The sequence below is a fragment of the Macaca fascicularis genome, chromosome 11 (genome assembly GCF_037993035.2).
Source record: "Macaca fascicularis isolate 582-1 chromosome 11, T2T-MFA8v1.1".
Taxonomy (NCBI): Eukaryota; Metazoa; Chordata; class Mammalia; order Primates; family Cercopithecidae; genus Macaca; species Macaca fascicularis.
In genome coordinates this window covers 77511223-77534352 of record NC_088385.1, presented here as the reverse complement: position 1 = coordinate 77534352, position 23130 = coordinate 77511223, and the positions used below count along the sequence as shown (strand labels likewise).

The following is a 23130-nucleotide window of genomic DNA, read 5'->3' as shown; positions in this document are numbered from 1 at the left end:
TTTACTTGAATTTGCTGGAGTCTTCAAAGAATATTATAGTTATATTTAGAAAGAATGTCACCTTAGGAAATAGGAGATGTAATTTAATAGAAGTTGGGTGTGTAACAAAAGAGCCCCTGAGAAAGGGTCATTTGAACTGAGACCTGAATTTTGATAAATAGTAAGCCAGGTAAAAAATGACAAGGAGAATATGTTAGAGTATGTGGCATCCCAAAAGGTTTTTTTTAAAAAAACAAACATACTGTCCTAGCCATACTAGCATGACAATAAGACTTGCATTATAACAGAGATTTGTAATCTCCCTACCCTCTCCCTTACCACACCCCTACACATCAATTATCACTAGATCTCTAGCCCTTCTCAATTGTCCCACTCTGAATCTCTAGAAGACATCCACTTTCTCTCGTAAGAATGGTTCTTTTGGTTTTGCATGACATATGCAGAAGCGAAGTTTTCTGCCCTTACTCTCCAGGTCACCTTCTATGGAATCTGTCACCTTCTGTGGGGTCTCCTGTGCACAGGAAATTGCCATAGCTGTTGGCAGTGCCATAGCTGTTGGCAGTGGTAGTATCTGCCCGTGGCTATGTCAGGATTTCCAGGATTGATCCCGATGTCATTGATATCTGCACCAAGGACACTGTTCTCTACTTGCTGCTGGGATTCAAGGTCCTGTGTCTAATCATTGAGGACCCATGTGTATTGATTAGCTGTCAGAGGCCCTCTGGGCTTGAAGCTCTGCACTAAATACCACCAAAGGAAAGGGAGTCTTCTCTTGTGTCTTTTCCTCCATTTGTGTGTGTTCCTTAGTTATGTATTTGCCCAAAATGTCGTAGAGGCTTCGTTTCATTTTGTTTTTATTTCAGACTTCATTTCCCCAGAGTTCTGACACAAGTTTTGATCTACGTTCCTCTTCCCTCCCCTCCATTTCACTCCAGTTTATTGTCCTTAAATTCCTCTTTTGAGACCTAGCCCTCAGGTCACTTAGGACAAATTTCATTCTGAGAAGTTATTTAGTCATTCATGTAAATAGACACATAATTATTTCTAGCTCATAGTTCTTCTGGTTATGCCAGATTTTCCTGAATCCCCAGGTGGACACACCATTATTTCTAGCAATGGCCATTCTCATATTAGGTCTGTATTTTTGGCAACTGAGTTAAGCAACAAACATCTTTTACAAAATATTTTTATAATGTGATTACATGTACATTTTTAAAATTTCACATATGATTCCAGAATTTTCATCTGTTGTCTACGGGGGGACTCTAGAGACAAAATATCTGGGTTAACTAGCTAACATCTTCTCCGCAATTTTTTCAAACACTGTTAAATAGTTCATTAGTAAAGAAATGTGGTTAGCTTGTGGTATATGAGGGAACTTCAAAAAGTTCATGGAAAATGGAATTAAAAGATAAAAATAAGAAATATAAATCTTATTTCTCAACAAAAGCTCCATTTTAAGTTCAAGACAATTTTGTAGACAATGATACCAGCCATTTAGTCTATCCCTAAGGAACTGAGGGTCCTGGGAATTTAACTATGTCAATATAATATTTTTTACATCATTAACTGAAGAAAAATTGGTGCCCTTTAAATATATTTTAAGATTAGGAAACCAAAGTAAATGAGAAGAAGCCAAACAGGACTGTAAGTTGGATGCCTAATGATTTCCCATCAAACCTCTCACAAAATCGCCCTTGTTTGATGAGAAGAATGAGCAGGAACATTGTTGTGGTGAAGAAGGACTCTCTGGTGAAGCTTTCCCAGGTGTTTTTCTAGTAACGCTTTGGCTAACTTTCTTACAACACTCTCATAATAGGTAGATGTCATTGTTCTCTGGCCCTCCAGAAAGTCAACAAACAAAATGTCTCGAGCATCCCAAAAGACTGTTGCCACGACCTTCACTCTTGACTGATTCTACTTTTGCTTTGACTGGACCACTTCCACCTCTTGGTAGCCATTGCTTTGATTATGCTTTGTCTCCAAGATTGTACAAGATTAAACATGATAAAGCCATTTTTAATCTCCTGTTACAATTTTTCAAATAAATGCTTCAGGATTTTGATCCCACTTACTTAGAATTTCCATTGAAAACTCTGCTCTGATCTGGGCATGATTCTGACACCCAGCATGTTGAAACTTTGCTCAACTTTAATTTTTCATTCAGAACTGTGTAATCTGAACCAATTGATATGTCAATAGTATTGGCTATTGTTTCTGCTGTTAATCATTGTCCCTCTTCAATTAGGGCACAAACAAAATAAACATTTTCCTTGCAAATTGATATGATCTGCACTGCAGGCTTTACATTCAACATTGTCTCATTCCTTCTTAAAACGAGTTATCCATTGGTAAACTGCTGATATCTTTGGTACATTGTCCCAATAAACTTTTAGTAGATCATTAATGATTTCACTATTCTTCTATCCAAACTTCACCATAAATTTGGTTTTTGTCTTTCCTTAAATAGAATTCTGCTAAAATTCTTCAATTTTGGAAGAATTAATGTCGCTCTGACAGGGGCTCTTTTCAAACTGATATCTCATTCTTCTTAGTGCCTCAAACTAGATCCTGTTCAGACATGTTACAAGTTCATTTGAGTTTATTTTGTGCAAAAAAAATTTTAATTGATGCATCTTTTTTTCACAATATGCATTTTCCATGAAGATTTTGAAGACCTCTCATATAACAGAAGTCAGCATGTGTACAAAATTTAGTGTTTTTCTTAATATCTATCCCCTATATGAGAATTTTTTAATTATCTGAAACGTAAAGTTTTTAAACAGTCTTTAAAATAATTACATCTTATTGTCCATATTTTTAAAATAAGCTAATTGTAAAATATAAGTTTGAAATTTACATCACTTATGAGATGCCACTATTAGTAAATTATGACATAGATATGAGATATGACAAAAAAGTTCACCAAGAGACAACCATACTAAGCAGAATGGGTCCAATCTTTACTTGTCTCCTGAAGAATAGCCACATGACATAGTTGAAAAATTAAATATGGGGTAAGAAGGCCTAATTCTGCCACTTATTAGTCGTCATTTAACCATTTTGAATTTCGTCTGTGAAAATCTCTGCCCAACTTAATAATAACAAAACTACTTAATGGTAACATTTATTGAGTGCATATTAGGTTCCAGGCAACATCCTACACATCTTAGAAGCTTTCTCAATCAATCCCCTTAACAACTTCAGACACAGTAGACCATTATCTTCTCTTTCAGATGAAGAAACTGACCTTGTGAGAGGTTAAGTAACTAGCCCAGGTTTATCCAGCTGAGTTGAAGAGTTATGCTTCAGACCCAGACAGTCTGACTTTGAATCATAGCACTTAACTGGTGTGCTGTACCTAATGGGAAATGATGTCCAAATGTGGAGAGTGGTATTAACTCTGAAATCATTGTGGTTTTTTGCCTCTGAGATATGTGGTTGAAGCAAGTCATTTCTCAAAAATAGCCACTGCATTCTCTGTAACAGTCAACTGCCATCATTTTCCAGATAGACATGGTAATTTTGTATTTTAAAAATATCTGCAATTGGCTCAACAAAATATTTTATTCAAATTCCATCACCCACAACTATTTTGCATTTTTTGGATCTTATAAAACCATTACATCTTATAGACTAACAGATTTATGTAGTTGTAATTACCATATACATATATTTGCATTATATTTATTTCACCTAATATTATAGACCTTTATTCATTCATCTGAAAGATATTTATTGAGCTTCTGCCATAAGCCAAGCATTATCTAGGCTCTGTGGATCATCAGTAAGTCAAACAGCGAAAATCCTTGCTCTTTTGAAGCATACCTTCTAATAGGAACAGAACATAACACATCAATGATGAGAAGTGCTAAGGAAAAAAATAATAAAGCAAGGTAAGGAGGCAGACGGTGACAGGAAGGGTGGTATTCTAAAAAAGTCTGATTAGCGGAGGCATCTCTGAAAATGTAATGTTTCAGTAGAGACCTGAATGAAGGGACGGAGTGAGCCCTGCAGATATCTCAGAGAGAGGATTTCTAACAGTGAGACAGTTTAAAAAGGCTCTGAGGCTGGCGGGGGCTTGGTGTGTTTGAAAAGCAGCAAGGAGACTAAAATGAAGTGGAAGATGAGGAAGAGTGGTGGAAGATGGGGGGGTGCTATTAGAGAGATCAAATAGGACCATGTCAGATTATAATTTTATTCTGAATGAGTTAGAAGCCTTCAGAGGGTTTTTTTAAAAAAGTACTGGCATGATCTAATTTATGGCTTCAGAAATTACTCCAGGTTTTTGCAGAAAATAAACTATAAAAGGCAGAGTGGAAGCAGGGAGACCTGCTTTGGCAGTGGCTTTGGCCCATGATAGATGTGGAGGTGGTAGAAATGGTCTTGTTCTGAAAATTGTTCATAGTTAATGCTAACCGGTTTTACCAACTCTGGAGGGAAAGAAGGGAGACAAGAATGATGGCTGGTTTGTTTTTGTTTTTTGTTTTTTGTTTTTTTGTTTTTGAGATGGAGTCTCCCTCTGTCGCCCAGGCTGGAGTGCAGTGGTGCGATCTCGGCTCACTGCAACCTCTGCCTCCCGGGATGGCTGGTTTTTTAACCTGAGCGCAGGAAAGATTGAAGTTGTTAGTTATGGAAAGGAAGAGAATTGACAGAGGAACAGATGCAGGGTAGAGGTGAGTAGAGTAGGAATCAGGAGTTCAGTGTGGACAAGATCCAGTTAGTTATCTAAGGAGGTATGTCAAGGATGCAACTGGATGCATGAGTCTTGAGTTCTAAGGGAGAGATCCTGCTTAATTTGAGACTATAGAGGAAAAGAAGAGAATAAGAATTGAGCATTGGGCTGTCCATTGTATAGAGGTGAGGAAGATGAGGACAAATAAGCAAAGGAAACTTGAAAAGGAATGGCCAATGAGAAGCAAAACTAAGAAAATGTGGCACCCTGGAAGCCTAGGCAGGAAACGGTATCAGGGCAGAGGAAGGAATCATTTGTGTAAAGGAGGAAAGTCAACAGGAGGAAGATTAAGGATTGAACATTGGATGTAGCAATCCTGGTTTAGTTTAACAGGAGCTGATACAGGGAGAATGGGAGGTGGAAAGAGGAATTAGAAACAATAAATATGGGCAACTCTTTTGAGACCTTTTGTTTAAACTGTGATTAACAAAAAGAAACGGTAGCCGGATAACAGGATATTTGGATTTGTTCCGCTTTTGTTTTAATGTGAGAAATATTATAACACATTTGAATATAAATTAGAAAGATCTAGTAGAAAGGGTGAACTAATGATGCAGGAATGAAAGGAAGAATTAGACAATTATATCCTGTTGATGTCACATTATCCTTTTACTGTTGATGTAACATTATCCTTTTTACTGTTGATGTTCATTTAAGTTGCTTCTGATTTTTTACTATTATGTCACAAAGCAAATATTTGTGCCTGCTTATTTTTTATTCATTGAGATCATTTTCTTAAGATAAATTTGCAGATGGGGAATTACTGGATTAAAGATGATGAACATTTTTAAGACTCTTAACAGTGTCCTATTGCCTTAAAATCAATTCCATGTGCCCAGTAATGTATAAATGATTAAGTTTTATTGCAACCTTGCTAGAGTTATGTCATATAACTTGAGTCCATAATTCATGGAATTCCTACTGTTTCAACTACCCTTTTTCTATCAGACTATTAGCTTCTAAAAGACGGCGATAATGTCTTAATTTTTTCTTGCCATCTAGTTTTTAGACCAAATATTTCTCTAATAATAATAATTACAACAGTTATCTGAAATCCCTCTGGGTTCAATCGTAATGGTATGCGTATGGTATGGTGAGAAAAAAAAATCATCAGTTTGAAAATCAGACCAACCAGTATTTGAACCCCAGATTTGTTACTTTGCCTCTGATTGAGTCCGTTTAATTTGCTCATCAATATAAAAATTAATAATAATCCTTGTTTCTAAGTCATGCTGACTGCTAAAATAAGATATCTGTAAAGCCCCTAGCACCAAGTAAGAAAATTTTGGTGGAAATAGTGGAACTTTGAAAAGAAATTTGTGCTTATTATGAAAATAGCTTATGAGCATTTAATATTTTTTAAGTCAGGAAGATAAAAACATTCCTCATGCAACACACCTTGTCCACAGCCCAGAAAGTTCTCATCTTACAGTTTTGCTAATTCCCATGGAAAAAAAATCCCCATGAATTTCAATTCTAGTAAACTGTTGAAACAGCAAGCACCTGGGATATCTCTTGGGAAAGCACAGGCTGCTACAGTAGACCTGGGATCCGCAATGTCTCTAGAAATAGTACCAGGCGGTTACCTCCAGGTGACTAAATGAGGCTTCATCTCAGCACACAAGCTTAGAAAGCTTTACGATTAGTCCTGCTTGCTATGGTGAGGAAATAACACAAAGAACAGTACCAATGGAAGCCAACTTCATCACAACATGCAGTCAGTTTCCAAACAGGTAAGATAATCTCTCATGACAGGCAGAGGGTCCTTGGTGTAATGTTGAGAGCTTAGAAGGGTAAATATTAAGATTTATGTCTATATCTGTTCATGTAAATGTAGATAAATGAGTCAGCATAGAACCTCTGTGATATCTAGGGAAATATCTTTAGCCTAAAAGTCTGAAATTAAAAGAAAATGCTATGCAACCATTCAAATATCTTAATAAAGATCCTACCACAATCATAAGGAGTTTCTTGTAAAATTCATAATCATCCTAAGGAGAGTAGAATTACAAATATGTTCACTTGAACAGAACTCAAAAGTTCGTAAAGGACCTTGAGTGGAGCAGATATTTTCTTTGTTTTGTTTAGTGTGGTTCCCACACTGACATCGGGGAAAAGATGACTACGACTAGAAACGAAAATTGAGAGAGGATTACAGTGGGTTAATTCACTAAATCTAGACATTTTTATAATATTGACATCCCGGGTACCCTGTGTTTGTGTGCAGACTTCACTAAAACACTAGTCAGTAGCTTCTGTTATAATTGCATGTGGGGTCCAGTGAGTGAAAGTCAGTGCTATGAGACATCATCAGCTAAATTCCCAGCTGGGGAACTCAGCTTTCTTGTTTTTCATCAGTAAACCAAGAACCTTACTCTAACGTTGACTTAAATATGGCTCTTGTTAAAAATGATATATAAATTTATTAGTTAATCTGTATAGAAAGTGCTATCCTCAGGTGAAAAACCTCACACAATGTTTATTTCACTTGTTTATTTCAAAAAGTATGTATTTAGTTTCCACTGTGTTCTAGGCATTGTACAAAGTTCCAGACAACAAAGATTAAAAATAAGAATTTAGTTTGAATATTTAAAAACAATATAATGATTCTGCTGTTGGTACAAAGTTATAGATAATTTTAATTTTATCTGTGGTCCTTGATGATGAATCACAATGTCAAAAAATAATGCATCTGGTGTTTACATCCATCTTAATAACAAAATTGGATTAACTTTCTGTCTGATTCAATATTGCAGAAAACAGTCATCAAGATGGCCCAAATAAATTATTTGATTCAAGAAGTCAAGCTCTGTTTCCCACAAAATAAAGGGCTGCCAGATTTGATTTTATTTTTTTAAGTACATCTCTGGCGTGAGACATGAGCAGGTAATAATGCCAAATTATGGCTTGGCAAGAATTTCCAAGCAGGATTTAGGGCTTAGCGGCAAGATTTCAGGCTAAAGGGAAAGGAAAGTTTTTAGTGATTTTCTTTTAATATTTGTTGCATATATAGTTTTTAATATGAGGAGGACTAACCTGTTTAAATCTATCATTTAAAAGAAATCAAGCTTTAAAGAAGATGTGGCTTCTTAGCCTTGTACACCAAAATATCTTGCCCTACAGCATTCATAGTCTTCAAGTTAATTTTTAAAATTGCTATTGCGAATTACTCAGTTGATAATTGATGCTGGATTCTGTTGTATCAAATTAGCCATTTCTATATTTAGCTGTCACAAAAAGGAATAAGCTATAAATAGTCTCCCTTGTTTTTCTGATCAATATATGCAGTTCTAACAATTTAATAATTAGATCAGACATAGTGCAATGCTAATAAATACCATGACCCCAATCTTCCTAAAAGAAAAAAAAAAGAACCTTACTGTGGTAATTGAGAAGTAATAACAGGATGAAATAGGTAGAGTCATGTTGTGCTTTAAAGTTATGCTGCAGACAACATCACTCAGAATCTTTCTTTTCTAGAAATGAGATGGTTCTCAAGGTGCTAATCACTAAAATAACACATTGTGGAAAATTATATGCTTGTTGTTATTTTGCCATATCCTTCTTCAGTTGAAAGGACCACAAAAACACTAGCTAAAACTTATTCCACACTCTGCCTTTATTCATTTTAACTATGCAGAAAATTATTAATTCCCCCTGTGACAGAAAAAATCAAGATTACTAGGAATAAAAGTTGAAGGACATTAAATCAGAGTGTTTTTTTTGCATCTTAAAAGCACATGCCAATAAACCTCATTTCATTTTACCGTGTTTCTTGGAGAATTGTGTAGTTCACCGGAAGAGTGAAAACACAGAATCCTATTACAGCCATTGAAGTGAAACATAAACTACTTCACGGAGGGAATAAAAATAAAAGTAAAGGTATAACACCCTTCCACGGAGCATTAGACTTCAAACTACCCTTGTAATCAGACTGATGTTTCAGAGCTTGTGTGGTCTCTGTGCCCCTTCAGAGCTTAAGCTTTTGCACATGATCAGCTGAAAGTCCCTAAAGAATCTATTCCTGTTGATTGAATATAAGCACATAAAAGGTAGCCATCTCCTTATTTCACCTACATCTGAAATAAAGCTCCAATGACCTGTAAGGATTGTTAATTTCTTAATTAAAAAAAAAAAAAGTAGTATGTATATATTCAATGACTCAGGACAGTATCAGTTTATGACTAGAATGCAAAGTTCTTGGGGGCTGAAGGATTAGTATTTTGCCCATGTATATCTACTTCTAAGCATCCCTAAATGTCACTTCAAAGTAATCTTGGTCTCAATTCTTACTGAACAGCGTAGTGAAAAGTCTTCTCTGTCCTTTCAGAAAAGCTCCATGAATGAAGAAGTCAGGGCTGTGATGATTAGAGTTTTGTTATTTTGATGGTGCTGGATGTAGAAACCTGAATTTGTCTGACCTCGTTTTTCAGACATTTGCCTGAGTGTTGAGCTTTTGTCCACACAGGGTTTCTGCCTGACCCTGATTCCAGTCATTTTCAACTCAAGCTTTGGCTCCTGGGTTCTGCCATCAGCATGAGAAATACTGAAGGAAGGGGAGGGGAGTAATAACTGAGGGGAGGCTGAAAGAGAACAAGGAACAAGAATAACTGGGAAAAATAACATCCCAATAAAAGATTGAAAACATAATCGGGGGAGTGGAAGGTGGAAAGTTCTGTTGACTCAAACATATAATAATGAGAATTGAATACTCTGTTAAAAGCAAGTAACTCGCTATTATGTTTGTTTACTGTACCCAGGATAATATCTATTTGTGGTTAAATCGTGATTTTTCTCCTGTCTCTAAAGAACTTTGCATTAAATCTGTTTTCTTCTATTTCATCCATAGACCTGTCTGTAACTTTTATAAAAATATTTTTACAAGCATAAATGGACATGAAGTCACAAAGTACAGAAATGATACTATCATAAAAAGTATACAGAGTATTATTTCAGATTTTATGGAAGCTTTATCTCCTCCAGTGAATTTGTACTTGGAAGAGTGGAGACCTTCACCATTTCATAATTTTTAAAAACAGCTTATAAGGATGGGGGCTTACTCAAAATTGTATAGAATTTAAAATTTCCAGAACAATGTACAAAAGTTCTTCATTTAATTTCTAAATTTTAGGTCTTTGCAGGTGAAAGAAAAGTTTTTATCACAAGAATGTTATTAGGGGATGTGAAAGGGGACACTAATTAAGAGGTAATATTAAAATAGATGACAGAGATTAATGAAATGAAGGAAAAACTAGGTTATAAAAAGCATTTCAAATGAGTAGGATACAGGATTCTATTCTAAATCATTAAATTTGGCTTTGTTTCAATATTAATATTTAATTTGTAGTGGTACAAATGAAAAGAAAGATGAATATGAATTTAATTCAATGTCTTTAAAGAGTCTTCTACACGATTTAGGATTTGAGTTGCATGTTCACAGAAGCTGTAATGTGAAGGGGCAGGATGGAGAGTGAATGGAAACAGAGATACTGAACTCAAATAACTGTTCTTAAAATGTGCCGTTTTGACCTTCAACCTCGAATATATATATTCTCTCCAGAAACAAATGATAGCATTTCAGCAAAACCAAATTGTTTTGACCATTGCTTTTTCCTGGGGCCTAGAGTTTCTGATTGACTTTTGGTGAAAGCTCCTTAACTGTAAACACTGCAAATCCAATCAGGCCACTTTTTAATGTTGATATTATTACTATTCTGGTTACTACGTTCAAGAGCTTCATTTCATCAACAAAGTTGTTCCTCCACTTCCCCTTGTACTGAATATTCAAAGAAGTCACTAAGGTAATCATTGTCAACATTGACGTGTAGTAAACGCATATCTTCAAGCCTAGTTTACTGTTACCTTTTATCTGCCACTTCTAGCTGTTTTATAGCTAATAGTGACGTCAGTGGTGGCCATCTGGTGCGGCGGCTGCCATCACGCCGGCCGCTGCAGGGAGGGTGTCGGGAGGAGGCAGACAGACCCCCCCAGCGGCAGCCCGCTGCCCTGGGGACCGCCCAATGGGGCGGGGCTGGGTTGTGCTCGGGGCAAGGGGGAGATCTGGCTAGCCCCTGAGCTCCCGGGCCACAGGCGAAGCTCCGAGAGACAGGTAGAGCTCTCGGCAGCATCCATCCAGCCCCGCTACTAGCGCAAGCCCAGCAAGGACCTGGAGCCCCCGCCTCAGGCTGCCAGGGGGCGTGGCCAGGTGCCCTGCTCCATGGAGCCTGCGGAGCCGGCATAAGCGAGAGCCCTGCCCCTTCCAAGTTGGCAAGTGGGAGCTCCCCAGGTGCAACTGCAGGTGTCCAGGCCACTGCTGCAACCTGGGCACCCCTGTGCTCTCGGGAGCCGGGAGTAGGCAGAAGCCCCGCCCTCCTGGGCAAGGCTGCAGCTGCCCAAGTCAGGGCTGCGGATCTAGGCCTCCTGCTCCACTGGGCAAGCAGGAACCTGCTTCCTCTGCTCCCAGCTGCAGCCACCCAAACCTGAGTTGCAGACCCAGGCATCCCTGCATTCTTACCCTTGCAGGCTGGAGTGCCTGTTTCTGCTGCCTGACTTCTCCCTACTCTGGGCACCTGCTCTCATCTGGGAGCAGGGTTGGGGCTGAGCCCACTGCTCAGGGCAGTGCTGACGTGTCAGCCCTCCACAGCCTTACACCCCCCAGACTTTGGGTGCCAAAAAGAGGGGAAACTAAAGGGGGACTGAGGGCAGCTGAATGCTGACCTGCAGGTGTCTCTTGGTTCCAGCAGCCTGGGCACCATGGATGGCCATGGGAGGCAGGCTCCTGGGCAGAAAATGGCAGGTCCCCAGTAAAGCCTGGGGGCCGGGGCTGCCAGTCCTGCAGACCCAGAGCAGGAGCTCCTGGTGCTTTTTCCTGGGCCCACCCATGGCTGCCTATGAACTAATTAGCATGCACTTCCCCACCCTCTGAGACCCATAAAGGCCTCAGCCAGAGCAGGCAGAGGGTGGAGAGATGAAGAGGGAGAGGAGACAACCAGCTGCAGACAGGAGCTATCCTCTCTGCTGAAAGTAGGAGAGGACAGAACAATCAGCTACAGAGAGGAGCTACCCTCTCTACTGAGAGTTTCAGAGACGCGGGGAGATGGGACTACCAGCTGCAGAGAGGAACAGTCCTTTCCAGGGCCTTCTCTCTGTTGACAGCAGTAGATGTCTGGACGACCAGTAGCAGAGAGGAGCTACCCTCTCCAGGGCCTCCTCTCTGCTGAGAGCTGAACACTCCACAGATGACCAGCCTACAGAGAAAAGCTATCAACTGTGGGTCTGCATTGAGCTGTTCTAACACTTAATAAAGCTCATCTTTGTCTTGTTCACCCTTCACTTGTCTACATACCTCATTCTTCCTGAATGCAGAACAAGAACTTGGGCAAAGGTGCCACCAGCCACAGAGGTTTCTGGCCAGAAAATCGACACCCCAAAGATCCCCTATCAATAGCTCACGTAGGGTCCACATTAAAGACTATGAAAGGGATGCATGTGTCAGGTGAAGAAACTGAGCCTCATTTTCTTCTACTGAGAAGAAATTTGACCAAGGCCACTCGACCCAGGTTTGAACCCAAGTCTGCCTTACTAACCCATATCTTAACTATTATTTGATACTGTGGCAGTTTTTGATTGGTATTTGCTCTCCTACCTGCGACATCTGAACACACAAAAATATTTATTTTGTTAAGCTGTGCTCAGGCTCCCTAGCAGTTTAGAAAACAGGCAAGCACTTTTAAATGTTTGAGCACAAAATTCAAGAAGCTCCTGAATATTGTCCTTGTCCACAAGGTCTTACCCTTTATAAACAAGAAATTTAGGTATCTTTTCTCACTCTCTATCAATACTCATTTAGCTCTTTTGTGAATTGTTTTAATTAGCTTATCAATTGATCATAACAACTGAGCAAAGATATGAAAAACTCATGAAGTTGGTATTGTAACTGTTTATGAAATGTCTCAACGTATTATTCTTACCAATACTGTTAGTATTGTTATTTCATGTGTTAAAAGGGGTAGCTCATCAGTAATATAAGGAGCTTAAGAAGGAAGAGTAAGTCATCTAAGATACTGTTGCTGTAGTATAAAGGTCATAGTTATTTAAAACTATGGGGAAAAAATGTATTCTCTCTGTTTACCATCCTCTTTACCCTTTTGTTCTGACCAAAATTGGTCTGGGTGTCCTGCCTATTTCTTCATTATACCTCACTCCTTCACCTCTTAAAAGGGTCAATATACTAACAACATACTAATTTTAGTTTACTAAGACTAAATTGTACCAACCCTTAAAAACTCACTCAATAACGCTTTGGCATAAAAAAGTCTGTAGTTGTACAGAATGCACCTATATGGCTGCGCAAGGAACTTGCACTTTTCATGTGAGTTGCAGTGAGGATCACATGGCCTCCCAATGCACCTTGAATCACATTTTGAGTATCAGGACTTAAAGGCTTCCAATTACCTACTCATTAACACATCAGCCAGCCTTTTTCTTTTCACATTTTCCTTAACCTCCAGCAGTATCTGGCTCTGTTGAGAAACCTCTTTTGGAAACTCTCTACTCCTGACTTCCATAACACCATTTACCATGATGTTTCTCTGACCTGTCTACAAGCATAGATATCTGTGCTGAAATAAGGCCACCTAGCAAGAAAAGTTGTAAAGTTGTAGAGCCCATTGTTTTGGTCTGACTTTTTGGTGCCATGTATTGGTGTTTTAGTGGAAAAGACATAACAGCTGTCTCTCCTGCCTGGAAAAGACAGAGGAATTGGGCTTACGGAGATCAAAATGTCAATTCTATTGCTGACAGAGCTGCTGAATTTGTGACTTCAAAGCATGAAAGTGATATTCTGTTATGACTGCATCTGCTTCAAGCAAATTTTCTCACCAGTCACAGGCAGCAATGGTAAACCGCAGCACTCCCCTACAGGGACAATGGCTTTGGGGCTTACTTTACCACGTGCAAAGAACAGACCAGATTATATGGTCTTTACAGGCAGGCAGAACCCTAAAGGAAAGCACAGAGCTACACATGCCCCACTATCTTATTCCAAATGCACCAATTACACAAGTCACTTTCCCTCTCCTAGGGAGACTGATGAGAGGAAGAATCCAGGAATATTATTATATTAAAACTGCTACCACACAGAATAAAACATCAGGACTGGGTAATAAAGTGTTTCCTGCCCATATAATGGAAAGTGGAAAGCCATAGAAATGTAGTAGCTATAGCATCACATGAAAATGGATAAATATTTGTATGATATATGTGAGTATATGCATATACACATATATACATTATATGATATAACCTATGTATCAGGAAAAAAAAAAAAACTAACGCTAAAAATACCACAACCTTATCCCAGGGTGATGGGATACATGATTATCCCAAAAGAAATAATACTTATTTCTCTTTTCTAATTCGTTATGTTTTCTAAATGTTCTATCATATGCATTAACTTATATAATTAGAAAGGTAAATTTTAAAACTCAAATTAGCAAGAAATGGGCACTAACACTGGATACATTTGAATTTAATGTACAATCAATATAGCATAAAATATATATTGATATTGCCTCCTAAAAGTGAGTTTCAGCCAGGCACGGTGGCTCACGCCTGTAATCCCAGCACTGTGGGAGGCCAAGGCAGGTGGATCACGAGGTCAAGAGGTCAAGACCATCCTGGCCAACATGGTGAAACCCTGTCTCTACTAAAAATACAAAAATTAGCTGGGTGTGATGGTGGGCACCTGCAGTCCCAGCTACTTGGGAGGCTGAGGCAGGAAAATCACTTGAACCCAGGAGGCGGAGTTGGCAGTGAGCCATGATTGTGCCACTGCACTCCAGCCTGGATGACAGAGCGAGACTCCGTCTGAAAAAAAAAAAAAGAAAAAGAAAAAGAAAGTGAGTTTCAAAAAGTCGATGAGACTTTTGATTTTGCTCCCACTTAAATGTTATCGTAGTCAAAGTGTCAGAGACATGTTAATTCTAAATCAAATACAAATTGTGCTAAATTTGTGTTTTTTAATGATTCAGTATTACAGGTAAACTAAATTGAACATACCTTCCTCAAGCATGAGGCCTAGGTTTGTTACCCCTTCCAAGCCTATCATATAACTCAGATTCTTTCACTTGATAACTACAGTGTTGGTTATCATAATTCATGTGTCCCTTCATTTCACAAGCATTTATTAAATACCTACTATGTGCCAGGCACTGTTTCGGGTCTTGAGGAGACAGCAGAGAACTAGACTAACAAGGCCCCACACCAATGGAGCCCAGATTTTTGTGAAGTAAGATTATACAATAAACAAACAAGAAACTGTCAGCTAGCGATAAATGCTATGAGGAAAAGAAAGCAGGGTGATCTGATAGAGAGTGGTCAGGCTGGGAAGGCCTCTCTGAGGAACTGATGTTAAGACAGAGCTAAACAACCAGAAGGAGCCCCCACCCGATAATGGTGAACACTTCCCCAGGCAGCAGGCAGGTGCACGCCAAGCCCCTAAGGGGAAAATGAGCATAGGAACTGGAAAAAGGACAGAGTGGCTTGAAAAAGGTCTATGAGATGAAGCTCACAGCTACTAGGAGTCAGATAAAGCAGGGCCTTGTGAGTCCACATGATGGAATTTAACTCTAAACAGGATAGAAAGTTATTGCAGGATTTTAAGAGAGAAACAGAAGCTGAACTCCTAAAAGAAAAAAAAAAAAAAGACTTAAAAATGAATGGAGGGCTGGGCATGGTGGCTCATGCCTGTACACCCAGCACTTTGGGAGGCCAAGGTGGGCGGATCACCTGAGGTCAGGAGTTTGAGACCAGCCTGGCTAATGTAGTGAAACCCTGTCTCTACTAAAAATACAAAAAAAAAAAAAAAAAAAAAAAAAAAAAATTAGTTGGGTGTGGTGGCACATGTCTGTAATCCCAGCTACTCGGGAGGCTGAGGCAGAAGAATCACTGGAACCTGGGAGGTGGAGGTTGCAGTGAGCCGAGATCGCGCCACTGCATTCCAGCCTAGGCAACAAGAGTGAAAACTCTGTCTAAAAAGCAAACAAAAACAAAAATGAATGCAAATGACCAAGAAACTATAAACATAAGTTTTGTGTCATCTCCTGTTGGATACAATCAAGACAGTCCATATCTTGTCTACAACAATCACAAAGAATAAATTGTCAGAATTCAGAAGATAAATGATGGTAGTAAAAAAAAAAAAAATTAGAGAAATTGAAATCACATTTAAAACAAATAGGAAAGAGTCTGCTGAAAAAAATATAAGGACATAGAGTGCAGACTTGAAAGAATTTTAGCTGAATAAAAACATACAAGCGTTTAGAGAAAATAAGCACATAAAATGTGCTGAGATAGAAACACAATATAGAAAAAATAAGTGCATAAAATAATGTGCTGAGATAGAAAGACGAAGAATATATAATTGCATAATTAGTGTCTTTGAAGATGAGACCAAAAGGTTTAGATGAAAAATCATTCAAATGTATAATAGAAAATATTACTGAAATAGGCTCTGGAATCCGTAGTCTATAAGGGCATACCAGATTATAGGCACTATCAACCCAAAGAAATATCCTGGTGAAGTTTTCTAACTTTAAAGCTAAAGATTTCTATGAGACGAGGGACAGGAAAGGCAAGTGAGCTGCAAGACAGACTAGCCTCAGGCCAGAGTATTTTTCACAGCAACTCTCAGTGCCAGAAGGCATTGGAAAATAGCAGCAGAGTTCAAAGAGAGAAAAAAAAATAGAAATAAAGATTGAATCGGGGTTTAATATCCAGCCAAGCTGTTATTTATTGTTAAAAACACCATAAATATATTCGCAAACATATAACGCCTCAGGAAATAGAGCACTCATGAGCCTCACTTGAAAGAAGCGATTTGATATGAAACCCAGCTGAAAAACAGATAAATCAAAATATAGAATTCGAGAATGGTGACATCCTTCTAAAAATAAAAGACTGGTCATGAGCACTGAATCCATTTGAATGTGTAACTATCACTATAGAACTGTAGAAATTATGGTTTCAGCACATATTCATCGGCATAAGCAGTGCTAACACATACCCATATCTTAGTGGCTTAACACAATAAAAGTTTGTTTTTAACTAAGGTCACTATTTAATGTGGTTTCTGATTGGTACCCTCTGATCCATGCAGTGATCTGGGGGCTCAGATGTCTGCCTTTGTGTAGTTCCACCATTTTTAATGCAGTTTTAGGGTGACCCTGGACCCATCCAGCTTGTAGACGGAAGAGAGAGAGAGAGAGAGAGGGTGGAGAAGGCATCCTCATTGTTAACTGCCTAAGACTGAAAGTATCACTTTACTTTCACTTATATTGACCATGGAGAATTCTGGGTAGTCTCTAATACACAGAATATAATGTCAATATCATTAGATATAACAATATAGAAATAATAATATAATTACAAAAACTGGGAGGTTATGAGAATTGGTGGGAAGAGTGGTATATTTTCTCATTTTTCATGGCAGAAGTTAATAAAGACTTCCTAAATTTTATAGACCAAGAAATAATGGCTTAAATATATTTTCATGCCTTATTTTATGTTATAAATATAGACATGGGAAGAAAAAAGTAGAATAACAACTAAAAAACAGAAAATATAGCAAAAGACTGAAAACTAAGGAAGAATAAAAACAAAATAAACAAAGTAATAAAACACATCTAAATCTGTTGAAATAACAAATGAGTGGAATAAACTAATCTTAAAAATAAGAAATTATTAGATGAGAATCAAAGCATGATATTTGATGATGGTATATATTATAAATATAGAACTATATCTCAGATATATTAATGAAAAAAGTTGTGGAACAAAATGTATAGTTCAATCCTATTTGTATTTAATAGTAATATATATTATGTATGATATGTACATATAGTTTTATACCATGTACACATAGAAAATATTTGGAAGTATACACAATAAATGGTTAGCAGGGTTATTTCTGGGGATTAGGATGAAGGGTTAGGAAGGGGAATCGTATTTTCACTTTTTACCATATATCTATCTGTACCTTAAATTTTGTTGTAGTAAGCATGATATTTTTATTATGAAAATGTAAACAAAAAAATCCTAAAGTCCAACACAGTACTATTGAAGAACTGAAAGAAACAACGAAGGAAGGGGAAGTCAGGGAAGCCTGACAGAATGGTTTTTGCCAACCATGAATCTTGAACTGGAATCATTAACTCTTCTACCTGGAGCTAAAGATTCCGGGTAGCAAAAAGGCTGAGTCTCCAAGGAGAAGGAAGAGCCCCTAGCACTGATCCCCATGTGCACTGACAATGTGAAAAGGACGTGGCGTGTTTAATAAACCTTAGGGATGCGTGGAGTATGACGTGTGTGGTGGAAAGGTGTAAGAGGTTAAGACTGGAAGGACAGGGCAAATTTGGTGAATGGAGGAGTTAAAGATCATTCATTAGAAAATGAGATTTTCTCAGAGTGTTTTGAACAGAATAGTAGCTTGATTGGGATAGCATTTTACACAGATAACTATGATGTCCATATGGGGAATTAATTAGAGACCACAGAAAACTGGCAACCCATTAGGATTCTAGTCAAATAGTCCAGTTAGTCATGATGATGATCTGAACTAAAATGATGGAAATATAGATAAAGAGAGTATGGGTTCAATATTCAAGGAATATTTAGCAGGTAGAATAGACAGAACTTGACTATTCATTGGATGTCATGGTGGTGTCATTCTTCATGTGAAGAATAAGGAAGGAAGAGTCGGGATGGTACCCAAATATGATAGCTCATTCCATTACGTGAGTGTAGAAAGAGAAGCAAATTTGACTGTGGATAGGAAGAAGGAGAAAGGTAAGTTCAGTCTGAGTAATGTTAAGTTTGAAGTGTAAGTAGGACGTTTAGGAAGAGGGAAGCAGGTGTAAGACCCTGAGAAAGGTGGAAATGTGTAATATAGAAATAAAAATAATTAGCCTGTGACTAATAGCAGAGGACAAATGCAGAGAATTGTGAAAAAGGAAAGGGTGAAAGTATAAAATGTCTCTGACAGGTCAGGGTCCTCTATTCAGTTCAAAGGCATAAACAGAGAACATTTGCTTTTATTCCTGGAAATCTCTTGCCATTCCAACTCCTTGGCCAAGAATGGAGTTAAAGATTCCAGGTTTTAAAAAAAAAAGGGTTGAGGGGCACACTAGAGTTAGAAAGAAGTGGGTGGATTTCTTCTAGCAAGCTTTGGTCCTCAAGGAAGCTGGGTCCTTTTGTGGCTGTTGGGAATTGAGACAGCACCTCTCTAAGGAGCCTTGAGGCATCTCTTAGGAAGAGAGACGGACATTTGGCCTTTGACCCCTAACTGGACCACTGGGTGTGGTCATGACTCTCACTGGGTATGACCAAATGAAAGACCAGGCTGCCTAATAACTTCAGGAGGGGACTAACTGCCTCCCTGCCAGGCAAAAATGATTCAATTATCCTTTAAAAAGTAAATAGCTAAAAGCCAACCACATACTTATAATTCAAACATAATGCTGGTACCTAAAAGTGCTACATTTCGTCAATCCTATCACCTCGATTTGTACCTAAGGCCCATAGGCTTTAACTACTTTGGTGGACAGTCTGGGGACCAAACAAAGAAAGTCTTGTCATAAAGTAGTATTTCCTTTGTGGAGGGGAACAGTAGTGGGGAACTGACAAAGGAATCTAACAAAGACAGAGGCCCGGTTATATTTAAATATAGGTAGAATTGGAAGTCTTTGAATTTCGTATGTTTAATTTTTTTCTGTGTGTTTATATATTTGTCATAACAATAAAAATACTCAATTGTTCTTATGTAGTAACTATTTGAAATTATTTACTGTTGTAAAGTGGCTTACCATTTGCATTTGGAAAGAACATTTTAATCTCTTTGAAATTAAAATCTTAAATCATTTGTACATTAAATGTTAGAAATGACCAAACAGGTTTAGAATCCAAACAAAAATATATCGCAGAATGTTGTACAGCAACTTGAAAGCTGTTGCCTTGTTACTGCTGTGAAAATGTATATCCTGTCATACTTGTTACGATTTCACATAATAGGATGAGGAGAGGCTGTGCATTTCTAGCATCTATCCAGAGAGAAGAAGGTAGCATATATCTTCTAACTATATAAAGTCATATATTTTTTATTTTGTCTAAAATAAAATTCTCATTTTTGTCTAGAATCCTTTCTTTTTCTCAAATGGCACTCATATATAATGTCTGGCACATATTAGGCCTTCAAATACGTAGATATCTGTCTGTACTATATTTTAGCATCACTATTTTTATGGGGAATAGTCAGAAATCTGTGCATGCTCTACAAAATCAATGCAACTTTTCGCAGGCAAGCAGAGAACTGAGGAAAATCATTCAAATGTTTTGATGCAATGAACCAGATGATTTCAATTTCAACTAATTACTTCAACTCACTTCTTCACTATAGTTGGGTAGTCTAAATTTCTGTTTCAAATGTACAGCTTTTATATTTTTGCAAAGTTGCCCTTTTTCAGTGATTTTTAAATCTTTAGTTCCCATTTCACTTCCCATTTACCATTTCAGTCTGAGACTTTAATACTGTTTCCACAGTTACAAGCCTCAAGTTAATCATGGCCTTGGGAATTGAGTTCTCCAGTGTGTACACAACCCCCTTGAGGGGCCTTGTGGGTTCCCAGCGTAGACAATTGGCTCCAAATCCTGCCTGTGGGGATTCAGGCACACTGTGTGCCAGCTCACCCTGCCTGACAAACACTGCTGGTGAGACAGAGGTTACTCATCACCATTTGAGAAAACTAAGGAATCCATCTTTGACCTTGCAAGGGAAGGGTAGTAGACAGAGTCTCCAATACAGTGTCTCATCTTTAATGGCAGCTTCTGCAGTCTGGTAGAGATGAAAAGAGGCCATGGATGAAAGGAAGCCTGTATTTCTCAGGATGACCAGGTGGACTGAGTATTTCTAGTCTCCCAGGTATGCCAGGTAGATGCGTCTATTGTGTTTAACAGTATAGTGCTATTTTCCTCATCACTGCATTTCCAAATCCTACTTGTCCTTTAAGGTTGGCTTCAAGTCTTACTTTCTGCATTAAAATATTCTGTTATATATTGGATACATATTTAGGCTATTAAAAATACAGAAAATAATGTAGCAAACACTTATGTACCATTAGATGCTTTTTATTTAATAAAAAATTATTACTCTCTGGAAGAAGGTAACATTTTGTTGAGAGAGAAGTCACCTTCCTCAGATCTAGTAGGAATTGCTTTCTGTGACATGCTGAGAAGTGAACCTGGAACAGAAAGGTCTATTTCAAATTGTGTCTGGATTCATCTACCTCTTTTTTTGCCTCACCAAGACTTTACCACTGCCTTTACCCATGATATGCTCCATCTGCCAAGCCACCTCCGGAATAGAATTATGCTTCCGATGGACCTTCCCAGCCTCCCAAACAGCTCTCCAACCGGGAATGAACACCCAGGGAACCAGCTGAACTTCCTACTTGTATTGACTCAGAGCCTAAAAGAAAACGTGCAAAATTACTAAAGTTCTTGGTCAATTCCCTGGCTACAAATTAGCAACTTCTTTCCTCAGAATTCTGACTTTTTTGTTGTTAAAGGTGGAATTGCATCCTACCTCACCACCACCCCAGAATTTATATGTTGAAGTTCTAGCCTTCCAGTACCTAAGAATGTGACCTTATTTGGAAATAAGGTGGTTGTAGGTGTAACAAGTTAACATGAGGTCTTACTGGAGTAGGGAGGGCTCCTAATCCATTATAAAAAGGCCCTTATAAAAAGGGAAAATTTGGACACAGAGACTCAGAGGGAAGATGATGTGAAGACACAGGGAGAAGAGAGCCAAGTGATGACAGATGCAAAGATTAGAGTGATGTATCTGTAAGCCAAGGAATCCCAAGGATTGCTGGCAAACACCAGAAGCTAGAAGAAGCAAGGAAGGATTCTCCCCTACAAATTTAAGAGGGAACATGGCCTCGCTGACACTTTGATTCAGACTTCTAGCCTCTAGTATGACAAGACAAGAAATTTCTGTTGTTTTAAGCTTTAAAAAAAAATAAATTTGAAAAAATGTTAAAGTGTTACTGATTGTGTTTGACATAGCTTTCTATATACTCCAACATCATTCTTATGTCTCCTCCCCAGAAGCAAATTGTTGCCTATTATTGGGTTCTCTTAGGTAGACTTTCTCAATGATTCTGCCGTTTTCTGGATCTTCATTTTTCACAAGGAGTCCAGTTCCAGGCACCTAAATTAACCAAACCTTAGGGCCCCTGCCTCCATGCAAGCATTGAGAGACCCTAAGGTGGAAATGCAGGCTGGAGCTTTAGCTGGGCCCATCATCTTGACTGGGAACCCTATACCTCTTTTGACCTCCCAAATTCTCTCTGATTCCTGTAGCATTGAGCATTTAATCCAGCTTCCAATCCCTTATTTATTACCTACTTGCAGGTACAAAATAGAGGATATATTATGGTATTTCCTTATGAGATTATAAATGCTTGAAACAGTATAAATCTCTTTTTAAAGCAAACTAAGGGAAGTTCCCCTAAAGAGTTCCTACTCTATAGGAGATTGCACATGGAAACCAATCTCATTATTATAGAAGTGTGTATTCACAAGGATGCCTAGCTTTACAGAACAGGTGATATTGCAGCCATTCAACAGTTATTGATAGCCTTCTATGTTCAAATTAGTGAATTAAGTATTATAAGAATAAAAGAAATGCATGAAGATTTGGTTTCCCTACCTTGAGTATCTCTCAAATGACTAATGAGGCATTTTTGAAAATATATACAGTAAATTATTTCATGGTTTCATTGTAGTAATCATGCTGGGGCTTCAGTGAAGGTTATTATTACTATTATGATAATTATGATATCATTATCATAATTTGATTTGTATTTTAGGAATTTTTTAATATTTAGATTTTTTCCTAAGCAAACTGAAAGTTGAGTGTTTGCCCAAACAACTGAATAAGAATTGTTTATCTTAGATCAAATCATCAGTACCACTGGCATTTTTACCAGAGTTTGAAAATGTATTCTTGCACCTCATTCTTTTGCCTTGCACTGGCGGCAAATCACTATGTATAGAAACTGCCAAGACAGGCCTTATGGAACTTACACAGCATCTTTCTCTCTGTGACTTGTATGAACACAAATTGAAGATGAATAACTGAAATACACTTGGCCACAGATTCCATTCTGTCATCTGGAACTAAACTAAAGCAAAATTATTCAAGGCACATTTCAATGAAATTCTTTATGAATTGACCATTCATTTGTGCTTTTTATTATAACTAGACAAATTTCATTATTATGTAATATACCATCTTTTTTTAAAAAATCAACTTTTATTTTAGATTCAGGGGGTAC

The 23130-nt window shown here is 38.0% G+C and overlaps 1 protein-coding gene across 3 annotated transcripts in view; it reads left to right on the top strand.

Moving 5' to 3' along the window:
• Positions 1–23130, top strand: part of PTPRR (protein tyrosine phosphatase receptor type R) — a 278487-nt gene that overhangs the window by 122395 nt on the left and 132962 nt on the right. The window contains exon 1 of one of the 3 annotated variants that reach the window (XM_005571534.4): positions 6380–6468. The exons of the other annotated variants lie outside the window; for them this stretch is intronic. Within the exon in view, the coding sequence (XP_005571591.3) occupies positions 6448–6468 (21 nt within the window). The 5' untranslated portion in view covers positions 6380–6447. Of the gene's footprint in view, positions 1–6379; positions 6469–23130 lie in introns of those variants that run through there. 3 annotated transcript variants of the gene reach the window in all.